We start from the raw sequence: 12220 nt of genomic DNA on the forward strand, positions 1-12220 counted from the left end.
CACTATTGTGCTCCTGAAAAAACATAGAAAGGATAAAAAAGAAAGAAAAAAAGATAACCACCCTTGGATCCATCAAGAGGATCCTTTCATTCCATTCATTTCAAAGCAGAAAGAACAGCCTAATGAGGAAAAACAACGACATATCCAGCAAAGCAGCAACCTTCAGAATTTTTTTTATTTTTTTTATTGGGGAACAGTGTGCTTTTCCAGGACCCATCAGTTCCAAGTCAAGTAGTTGTTTCATTCTAGTAGTGGAGGGCACATCTCAGTGGCCCATGTGGGAATTGAACCGGCCACCTTGGTGTTATGAGCACTGCGCTCTAACCAACTGAAATGACCGGCTGCCCCTAGAATTTTTTTATATCTCTAGAAATGAAAAGGATTAAGTGTTGAACAAAGTGCCAAATATTCCTTTTTACAAAAAACCAATGATGCTTAAAACTCTAATCTCTGAATAGAAAATGACAAATCATTTACTTGTTTAAAGATATTAAACTAGATATATACTAGCCTCTTAAGTTAGTTTTTATTAGACTTTTATTCTAATTTTATTAGAATTTAGGTGTTATTAGAATTGTATGAGAATTAACTAAATAAATATAAATCCTGGTGAGAAATCACTATTTATATAACTCTTTATAGGAACAGACCATCATTTTCAATTTTTTGAAAATCTATTCTGCTGTACATGGTTTAAAACCACCTTTTTTAGCTGCACATTTTTATGCATGGAAAAAAGGCTACAAAGAAAGACACGAAAACGCCAATAGTGATCATGCCAGTTCAGTTATAAGTGATTTTTACCCCTTTTCTCTACTTTTTAAATACTTTACAATATGGCCTAATTGTAGGAATCAATCTGTTCTTCCTTGGTTTTTAAACACAAGAATTAGTGTTGAGATTCTATAAAATCAAACAATGTTTTAACTAATGTAAAAACTAATTACTTGAAAATTTGCAATATTCCTTAAAAAAAGAGAGACTCTTTTGAAGGTATAAGAAATGCAGAGTGGTGAGAATTGTGGTAAGTCAACACTGATAATTAGAGGTACACTTGCTCATTCATATATTTGTAAAGGATTAATATATGGTAGGCCCTGTGGACAAAAACAAAAAAAAATGAAGATTCTCTATTTTTTCCCCAAAATTCTGGTCCAAAGTGGGATTTTCTTTGTGAACTCATTAAAATTAAAATTCCAAAATTTGAGTAACCTTATAAAAGACCGGTTAATTTCCTGTGCTTATTTTTAGAGCAAATAACCCCATCTATGTATTGCTAAAAAAACAATAGAACTTTCAAAGTTCTCAATGTTTCCTTTGTGTTGAAGGACTCCCAAAGCTTTTCCACATTTGAGGACAGCCAATTGGCTCATCTACAGATAAAATAATAATAAACACAACAAAATGCATACTTATCTTTACTTCAATATTTCACTTTTTTTAAACTTAACACATTCAAAGCTGAACAGCAAGCATAGCATCCCCCTTAACCATTCCAATGTTCCTTCTCCAGTCTTGTCCATCTTGGTAAATGGTATTATCATCAGCCTAGTTGCTTTAGTCAGAAATGTTGATCTTTCTTGATTCTTTGCTCCTCTTCACTCTCCTCATCTAATTCATCACACCATCATGTTGACTCTAACACCAAACTATATTTCCAGTCAGTACCATCAGATCTTTCCATTTGGAATACTACAAGAGTCTCTTGATTGGCTTTCTTTCTTTCCCACACTGCTCCCCTCCCATTAGGTCCATTTGCTCCAACGATCATGTCACTAACTTGTTAAGACCCTTCAGGGGATCTTTCTGGGCCAAGAAAGAGCCAAATTCCTCACCTGCACAACCTAGTTGGTGCTCACCTCTATCATCCCATCTCACTTCCCACCCCCCTGCTCATTACCTTCCAATCACACTGGTCTTTTACTTCTCAAACACACCCGAGTTCTACCTAATCCCCGCCCTCCATAAAAAGCTCTTGTATGTGCTATTGTACTCTCTCTTTGAAATGCTATCTAATGAACTCCTTGGAAAAACTCCCCCTGACCAACCAATCTACAGTATGCTTTTTAGCTATACTTTCTGGCAGAGAACAATACCTAACAATAGTGCTGAATAAATGAATGAGCTATCTAATTTGGGATAATGGGTATGCTCCACGAAAGACATTGAGGCCAAATGTAAAAGTTCACAGCTACTTTAAATCCAGTTAAGTAGAAAAACCTTTAGAGCTACACTACCTTTTTTACCTTGGGCCAGTACCACCGCATCTTGCATTTTCTTGTACCTGTTCAGGCACTGCCGAAGGTCTTCTATTTTCCGATCCTATTAATAAAATAAATTATCACCTTTAATAGTATGATTTTAAATAGCAAAAGTAATGGCAACACAAAGAATAAGTAGACGTGAATTATTTACATTATTCAAAGAATACTTCTAAACTTTAGTAAAACTGGTATTATCTAGACTATTTTTCCTATGTACATCAGAGATATAGAAAAAGTACCTCTAAATTTAGATCCTATCCTTCAGCTGCCATCTTTAAAAAACAAAAACAAAACAAGATAATAAGATACAAAACAAAAAAAAAACAAGAAAAAAATCAACTTTAATAACATTCCTCCCTAACTTATATGTCAAGTCTTAGAAAAGAGATCTATACCTGCTGTCTTTTTCAGCTGTTATTAATCACCACCTGGCTTTCCCTTCTCAAAACACTCCACCAAAATTGTTTCCGTTAGTCTTTAGAGACCTTCTATTTACTAAAAACAATAAATATTTTCATCCTTTTTCTAATTTGACCTCTGTTTGGCAATTGATTGACCCCATTCTTTCCTTCTTCTTTTACTTTTCTTTCATTTCAATTTCTTAGATAAATATTCTACTTCTGTTAAGTCCCACTATCTAACCAATCCATACTATAAAATGTAGAGCTTCAAGATTTTGTCCTTTATGCTCCTCTTTTCCCAAACCCTCACTCTGATAGATAACAAAAATGAGCTCCCTAGCTCCTCCCACACTGATTTTGGTCTTTATCACGTGACCTGTGTTGACCAATGAGATGTCAACAAATGTGGTTCAAGTAAAGGCTTGAAAAGTATTTGCACATTGGGGCTTGCTCTCTCTTGCTGCTCTAAGGAACAGTAAGGCCACTATGTTAAGAAGCATAAGTTAGTCTATTGGAAGATGAAAAACCATTTAGAGAAGAGACCTCTCATCTAGGGCCAACCTAGACCAGTCTGTCATCACCAGACATGTGAGTCACACCATCCAGCCCCACCCCAGCCACTGGCTAACTGCAGACATTAGCTGTGCCAACGCAGATCAGAAGAGCCACCTAGCCAACCCACAGAAGTATGAAAAACAATAAATGTGATTCGTCATGGAGCAAAAGCTAACTGATACATCAACTATGGTTTAGTACCTACCAATCTACAACTCTATATTTCTCCTAAAATTGATGAGATTCGCTGTTTACCAATCTATACTTCTATATTAATCCTAAAATTTAGATTCATTTTCCAACTTTCTATAAGAAATCTTTTAAATGTTCCATGAACACATCAAATTAGATATATATAATATGAAGCTCATTATTCGTCCCCAGTACTTCAGCCTTTGCTCGGATACCCTTAACTCTTTGAGGGCACCATCATTTGCCCAAACCAAAAACTTACTCTCAAATCCAAAGATTTAAAAGCCTTAATAACCTGTAAATTTCTCTAAAAATCTCTTCTCTCCTTACCACTTCATGCTATTGCTTTATTTCAATCCCTCTTCATTACTCATTACTAGACTATTTTAACAGCCTCTTAACTGTTCTATCTTCATTCTCACTCCCTTATTCTTACATACTTTTTTGTTCTTGTTGTTGTTGTTGGCAGCTCAGCTCGGGCCGGGCATTGAACCACTGTTTCTCAGAGGTCGCACTCTTGAGCGAGCTCTTAAACTAACTGAGCCACTCGGCCGGCCCTCTCGCTCCCTTATTCTTGCCTCCATCTGCCACCAGAGTTAGCTTTCTAAGACCTTGTAAGTCCAAAGTCTACAAGTTAAAACCCCAGATCATTAGCCTTCCATACAAGTTGCCTACAATTCACTGCAGCAATTTTGTCAGCCTCATCTACCCCCTCCACCTATATCTCATGCTCCAGAACGTTCCCAGTGTGCACTGGGATGTTTCAGGCCTTGGTTTTGAAAATGTGTTTTCTCTTATGGATCCTTTGCCTAGAAGCCTTCATTTCCCCGATGAAGAACTCTTGCTCTTCCTCAGAATCTGCTCAAATATGTCCTCTTTGAAGCCTTCTAAAACCACTCTTGGTGCTCCTATAGCATTTGAGCACCTAACAAGCCCTCATTCAACATTGAGAGTTTTGTTTGTTATTGTTTTTTTTGAGGAAGAGAAATTAAAATGAATTTTGGTGATTTTTTTTCAAAGAAAAGCTCTGTGGGCAGCTTGCTAATTATTTTTATTTTTATGCAGCTTGCTAATTACTTTTATTTTTATTCAATAGTGGGAAAGACTAGCAAAAATAAATGTGTATATATACATGTATATATATACATATATATATATACACACATACACACACATATATGTGTGTATGAGTACACACACACACACACACACACACATACACACGGTGCCAAAAGAAAGTATACACATTTTAAGAACGGAAAAAACTATTAAAATGGTAAGACTCAATATATACCAATAACAAGGATGAATACAAGTCACGTTTGACTTCTGCAATTACAAGAGGTGCTCAGAGTGGTTACCATCAGCGTCCAGGCGCTTCTGATTATGGCGAACTACTGCTTGAGCAACGTTGACCAAAGCATTAACATCTCTTAAAACATATACACACGACTTGTATTCATCTTTTGTTATCAGTATATATTATTACAATTTTAATACACGTTTTTCCTTTCTTAAAATGTGTATATATTTTTTGGTACCCTCTGTGTATGTGTGTGTGTGTATGTATGTATATATAGGGGTGGTTGGGTAAAACAATGAGTTTATTTTCATGGAATAAAGAGAATAAAAAGCAAAAATAAACAGACGAATAAAACAGAGTAGGCAAGAACTGGAGAAAAAAACTTATGATCAGAGAAAGAGATCAAGACAAAATTCTTTGTCATGCTCTTGTTTTGACTTCCTTGAAGTTACTCTTTTCTTGGGAAAATGCCTCCTTCTTTTATTCATTAAAGGACATGAGGGAAGAACAGTTCTGATGACAGGAGCTAAACCCGACTATTGCTTCCTACTGGATACATGTCCGGTCAGGTAAGCCACGAAGAAACACATTTCCTTAGCAGGGTAACTGCATCTCTGTTCTTAGCAGGATGAAGTGGAGACACAACCAGAGGAAACAAACTGGGGACCCTGGCATTAGGCCAACATAGCTAACACAAAGCCCGGAGCCATAGTTGATTTCATGGTGTCTGTGCCTCTGTTTTCTGGCAACTCACCACTCAGGAAAGCAGAGGTAATCTCAGATGTGAAAGAGGCCAGGAATGTGAAGGAAATAATATGTATATGAAAAAGAAAATCAACATTATCATGAAGCTGGAGTTGTCATAGGCGACCTCCTTCAGGATTCATATGGTAGCCCAGAATTTCCAGTGACCACGGAAAGGATGTGCTATGTACTATAACCTTTCTCACATTTGTCACCCGAATATAAAGAACTGATCTGATGGCTCGAACATCTCTAAAGTCATTGGGGGTAGGGAAGAGAAAATTCTCAGTGGAGCTACTGGTCTCCATTCTTCTGCACACAGCCGTAATTACAACTGTGACTACCGAGAGTGGGCACACTCGGGCAGGAGGGGAGCACGCTTACCCCTTAATGTCAGCATTATTCAAGGTATGCATGGAATGATCAAAATGGTGTTATGGGTGTCAGAAACATAGCAGCGTGAGGGGTGGTCGCTGATATCTCCCCTTGAAGTTACAACAAATTGAACAGTTATAATTCAACAAAGGACTCCCTATGTAACATACAAACACATCTGAGAGATCAGCACATTGAAAAATCTGAAGGTGGGCACATCGAGGTGCGCAGGGGAGGAAGGATGGGAGAAGTGCAGAGATGGGCTCCGCAGGACGCAGCCCAGAGCTCAGTGTGATCCCGGCAGAGGGGAGGATTGAGACTGCAGGTGCACTTTCTGCGCGCCCAGCAATTCTGCCTGAGGGATCAGCATATAACATGGCTGAACCCCGTGATTGGGGCAGAGACCTCGGGGCAAAGATGGAATACAGAAGAGCGACAACTGCAATCTAACAGCCCTCACTGCCAGGCAGAAAACAAAGCCATGGAGCCTGGCTGCCTCCCAGCACCCTCCCAGAGCTAGCAGCAGGCCCCAGAAAAAAAACAGTAGCAGTATCTGATTAAAGAGCAGAATATCTACAGCCCTGAGAACTGGAGAGACAGTCCCTGAGCAGCAGACGCACAGTGCAGCTAATTCCAGTAACAAGGAAGGAGCTACAGGGGTGTGGCAGCTGCAGTCTGGTAGTCACCATTACTCAGAAGAGGACAAAGCCACAAACGCACCAGCTACCTCTCCCGGCCTACCAAGACCCCATCTTTCCTGGCTGATGGCACCAGAGACACCCAGGGCTGCTGAGTTACACAGCTCTGCATCTGACTGCAGGGACAGCACTGGGGTTTCAGGGGCTCAGAACCTCATTGCCTACTACACCCTCGCACGGGGTGGTGCCCTGAGACCGAGGCAGCCTGGTCACAGAGGACATGACAACCTCTCTAGAAAATCTTTTACCCAGGAGAAGCCAGAACAGCAAAAGAGAAAATAAAATGCTCCAACGCTACCCACTGGAAAGACCTCTTCCTACCAACCTGCTGCAGAATTCACTCCCATAGATGCCCAGGAAGAGAAACAATCCATTAATTGCCATGAATAACCAAGGTAACAAGGCAGCTCAGAAAGAAAATGAAAAATCTCCAGAAAACAAACTTAAAGACATGGAAATATGTGATTGAAATGACAAAGAATTCAAGATTGCAATTCTGAAAATGGTGTTATAACACATCCAAAAGAATATTTAAATTTCATCTAGGTACCTTTTCTTCATTTGCTGCCATCAAAGACTCCACAGCTTTTTTCATTTTTTGTACTTCAATATCTGAAAATATCACAACATCAGATCAGAAGTCAGTTGACGTCTGACAATAATGACAAGCTACTGGCTCTTCAGACTGAAATGTTTTAAGGTAAAGATGTTAATGATTTGTTGTGTTTGTTTTTTTTCTTTTAAAGGGCACATTTACCATCCATATTCTCTTTTAGGGAAAAATCTGAAAAATGAACACCTTCTATTTCTCTCACCTGAATAGTCCATCATTCCAGAAAGAAAATAAGAGTAAGTGAGAGCTAACTACCCTCTCTCAAAGTAATAACAATAAAGTGTTCATAAAAATACTGAAGGTGAAATTTCAGTGCTATAACAATAAAGACACAGACTTTTCAAAAACGAAACCTAAAAGCAGTGGGTAAAAGCAATGAACAAGGCATACATAATGACAAAAGCAGAGCAAATGATATTCAGTTTTAACCAAGATGGAGACACAAATGGTAAGAGTCTGATGGAATGTGATGTTTACATGAGGGTCATGCTAAGAAGCTGGTTGTAGGTTCCATACAGAAGGATATTAAGTGCTTTGCTTCATCTATAAACTTCATTTCCAATGCTACCAGGGGTGCCAAAAAAATGTATACAAGTGGACACTTTGATCAGAAGTGCTCAAGCAGTAGTTCGCCATAATCAAAAGTATCTGAGGGCCGGCCGAGTGGCTCAGTTGGTTAAGAGCTCGCTCAAGAGTTTGAGCTCTGGGCCGGCCAAGTGGCGCGATGGTTAAGAACTCGCTTGGGATGCCAGAGGCTCCGGTTCGGATCCCACATAGGAGGGCCAGTGACACTGCCCTCACAGCTAAGATGCTGAACAACAGCTCAACCTGGAGCTGCGCTGCCATGAGTCACCAGCGACAGCATAGGCTGCAGCCCCTGCTGCAGTGGGTTGCCATGGGCTACCGTGTGTAGCCAGCAGCCAGCGTGAGTGGCCGTCCAGAAGCCAGCGACTGATCTGCCTTGCCCGGGAAGAGTGCAATGATGGTGCCAACTTGGGCCAGTGAAGCAACGTCCTCCACAACTAGACTGAAGAACAAAAACGACAGCAACTTGTCTGTTCCCCTTCCCCAATTCCCCAGCACTGTTCCCTTCCCCCCAATTCCCCAATAAAAATCTTAAAAAAAAAAAAAAAAGAGTTTGAGCTCTGAGCAACAGCGGTTCGAGTCCCGGCCCGAACTGAGTAGCCGCTGAGCTGCCAACAGGTGGCAGGATGGCTCAGCTAAAAAAAAAAAAAAAAAAGTTTCTGGACGTCGATGGTAACCTCTTTGAGCACCTCTTGTAATTGCAGAAGTCAAACGTGACTTGTATTCATCTTTTGTTATCGGTATATATTGAGTATCTTTTAATGATTTTTTCCTTTCTTAAAATGTGTATACATTTTTTGGGCACCCTCTGCATTTTAAAACATAAAGGTCAAAGTAAAATAAATGTGACTTTCCTTAAAATTTGATATTCAAATACAAAAGTATGTAACTTTAATAATAAAAAACAAATATTTTAAAGATAAAAAGTTAACCTAGAATGAAATCACAAATTTAAAAATTGGAAACAGAAATAAAAATTAACTGAAGTTGCCGCCTACTTTTGAGAAAAAAAGAAACTACTAAAGATAATTTTTAAAACAGTGATGCATCAGTCAGCATGATATAACATTTTCAATTAAGGTCTATTTTACAGGAACTGCCTTTTTTTTTTTTTTTAAAGGCAAATTCCTTTGATTTAAGAATTCAATGTCTGGAAGAAACAGCCAGTTTAGGATTTACCTTTATGCTGCCTTAAATAATCCAGGCTCCATTAATCAACCTGGGTACAATCTCTTTTGTAACATCAAGAGGGTATGTTTTAAAAAAACCCTCCTAAACTAGATCTCAGTGAGAAAGTGGGCTACAAAACATTGAAAAGCAAAGTTCAAAATGATCTTTCAACCATGGTAAGTCTTCAAAACAGTAGGTGTTCACAGGAGTATAAACATTATGTGACGCCATATCTCCTGGGCCACAGAGAAAATGGTTTTCCCCTCCACCACTCTGGGTGCCCCACTGTATCTTGTGGAACAAAAGGGCTGAATCAGATAAAATCTGCAAAACGATCTTTTACTTCTTGTTTTTATTGTTTGTCCACCCTCTACTTTGTACACTCTGAAGAAATGGAGAGCTTGTAGATGAAGCAACTTTACATCTCTGGTGAGAGAAATGTTTTAAAACACATGCAAAGAACAGTCCAAGTAGTACTTTTGGTGAGTGTAAAGGCTGATGGAAATACACCAAAAACCTTACTTTTGTCTTTGAGCTTCTTTTTAAAATTTTCATCTGTGCAGGAAAACCCATTGAATTGGAAGTTAGCATACATTACCACAATAAATAATATTTTTATTAAAGCACTATTACTTCGCCTCCTTTTACCTAAAATAAAGACACTCTAACCCCATAAAGACTGAATATTAAGCACTATTTTGTGACTTCAGGACTGGCACTATCCTACTTATTGCTTTGTGTGAGGTTTAAAAGAGAATCTAATGTAATTAATCAGAAGATCTCAGTTTGAGTAATTACCTCTGTTACTTCATTTTTATGAACCTTGGTTTTCTCGTATTAAAATTAGGCCTATGGAGGATAAGAGCTTCTTACACTGAATGTGATGAAAAGCCAGTTAATGTTGCGTTGCCTTTTCTTTACATTTCCATTACAGTTCAATATATGGCCCTCCTGAACGTGACTAGTACATTGCTTATGTCACATTCAACTCACCACTCGAGCTCAATAACACTGAAATGGTCTATCTCCTATTTAAAGAGATGAGTCCACTGATCATGCAGTTAGATGGTATGTCAACATCAGATTGCCGTCAAGTTGCTGAATATTGGCTCTCAATCCCTGTATTTATCTGGTTGTACACGGTAGGTAACAAGCAGCTCAGACTGGTACCAGTCCTTGGATCAGACTTAGGGTAGCACTACTGTCCTTTAAGAACATAAAATTCTACATATGCCAAATTATGGAGGGGAAACAATCTATTTTTCTCAATATTTGATGAATTGAGTTTTCTAATGAATAGGAAACTGTGATACCTACAGGTATGTAAAGCCAGGGTACTCTGAAGCCACGAAGACTTCAGCGGTAATCTCATTCAAGCCCCTCTTGAACAGACAATAAGGATACTAATGCTCACACAATGGACAAAAAATGTACCAAAGCTATACTAAATGGAATTTGTTTTGTTTCAAATGAGTCAGAAGTTGCTTCTGCCACAGTAATCATTGTAACAACAAAGACAGGTTAAATTTGATTTAGTGTTGTCAGATGTTATGTGTATTTATATTTCCAAACATAATTCAAAACAATACATTTCATTCAAGCTATTTTCTATCAAGTATAACCTACATTATTAGAAATTGATGTCCATATAATATCCAGAACAAACCTCCTCCATTATGAAAACAATTTTTGGATAAATTCATGCATTTTCCCAAACACAGAATTAGCCTATTTTTGCTTTCTAGAAGTTCATGGGCTCAAAGCATGATAAGAAATTTTCATTATTTTTCCAAAGATACAGGGTCTTTTCTCTCTTTTCAACAGGGCAGACAAGATTTCTAAAAGTCTTCATGCTGTTTCTAGTTCAGTTTAGAGGGAAATAATTTTGGGACATAGTAATATTTCTTCTTAATTCTTTTTGACACTCCCTTGTATTATAATTTGGATGAGAACTCCCTCACGATGACACTTTATAATTCAGTAGCCTAAAATAAACACCCAATAAAGTACAGAGTTGCCCTTCTCCAGCTGCTGAGGAGGAAGTTTATAGAACCCAGGTCCAGGAAAGGGTCTTGGATGATTCCCTGTGGTCCTTGGCCTAGATGGCCTCTGCTACTCTTCTCATTCTTTAATGCTAAAATTATACACCACCTAACATGTTTCTTTTATAGATATTGGAGGATTTTAACATAATAAGATAGCCAGTATTAAGTATATATTCTTACCTCGATCAAAAATTTCAATCTCTTCTCCTTTCATCTTGGAAAACAATTTTTCTTGTAGCCTTTTTACTTCAGATTCCTTCTCTTCCAGTTGTTCTTTCAAAGACGCCAGTTCATCCTACAAATGACAAATTCATTTAAAAAGAGTAGGCTGAGACTAAAAGAGAACATTCAGAGAGTATGTTCATGAGTCAAGAGTTAGTTTTTGTGAACGCAACGAAGAAAACAAGAATTTAGACACAAACTTCAGAAATCAGACGATGGTAATGATAAGCATGAAGCAAGACAATTAATAAAAGTCTAATGTATAATTACTATGGTATAATTATTTCCAGTTTATTTGTGAATAAATTAAAAAGAAACTTGAAAGTTTAATTAGGACTAGGGTGGACCTAAGGTTTCTATCTTACGTTAAATAAAAAATCTGACAGAGTTAATCAAAAAAGATAATCAAATTAGATGTTTAGTGTCACAAAAGCAAAATAAAGTGCAAACTGGAACATATATATTAAGATTTATTTGACATTTATCAGCATTTCAAGATGGCACTCAGTTTCCCTGAATAAGGTAGAGCTTAATTAATGGGAAAGCAGCAGGTGATGAAAAATTTTAGCCAAATCATGGGACTAAATAATTCATCCTCATCATTAAGGTAACAGAACAGAAGCTCCTATAACAATGGAAAAAAATAGATTTAGAAAATAGATCTGAAGTTCTCTCTCTCTTTTAACTATAGAGCTACTAAAGATTCCAAGTCCAATGTTCCATTTGCTAACGTCTTAATTTTCGTTTTCATTTTGGTAAAGAATTAGCTTAGCAATTAGGTTTTGCTGGATGTATTTAACACAGAAAATAAAGCTGTCCAATGCTAATAAATGCACATTTATTTTCAGTAACACATTTTATTTTCAGTCTGTAAAGATATTAATTACTAATACAGTTAGTACTATGAGAAGATGACCCTCTCCAATGAAGCTAAAAATTGGCCCTACAGGGCCGGCTGAGTGGCTCAGTTGGTTAAAAGCTTGCTCAAGAGTGCGAGCTCTGGGCCAGCCGAGTGGCGTGTTGATTAAGAGCTGGCTTGGGACGCCAGAGGGC

General features: G+C 37.9%; 1 protein-coding gene across 16 annotated transcripts in view; it reads right to left on the reverse strand.

Annotated features, from left to right (window-relative positions):
• The window catches only part of PPFIBP1 (PPFIB scaffold protein 1), a 175915-nt gene that overhangs the window by 26893 nt on the left and 136802 nt on the right, over positions 1-12220 (reverse strand). For 9 of the 16 annotated variants that reach the window (XM_019668042.1, XM_019668044.1, XM_019668043.1 and 6 more), the window contains 4 exons: positions 11126-11240; positions 9423-9455; positions 7083-7144; positions 2238-2322 (listed from right to left, as the gene is read on the reverse strand). In XM_019668042.1, the coding sequence (XP_019523587.1) occupies positions 2238-2322; positions 7083-7144; positions 9423-9455; positions 11126-11240 (295 nt within the window). The remainder of the gene's footprint in view (positions 1-2237; positions 2323-7082; positions 7145-9422; positions 9456-11125; positions 11241-12220) is intronic. The other 7 variants (XM_019668054.1, XM_019668050.1, XM_019668056.1 and 4 more) reach the window with 3 other exon arrangements.

The sequence above is a fragment of the Hipposideros armiger genome, unplaced genomic scaffold (assembly GCF_001890085.2).
Source record: "Hipposideros armiger isolate ML-2016 unplaced genomic scaffold, ASM189008v1 scaffold_513, whole genome shotgun sequence".
NCBI classification, from domain to species: Eukaryota; Metazoa; Chordata; class Mammalia; order Chiroptera; family Hipposideridae; genus Hipposideros; species Hipposideros armiger.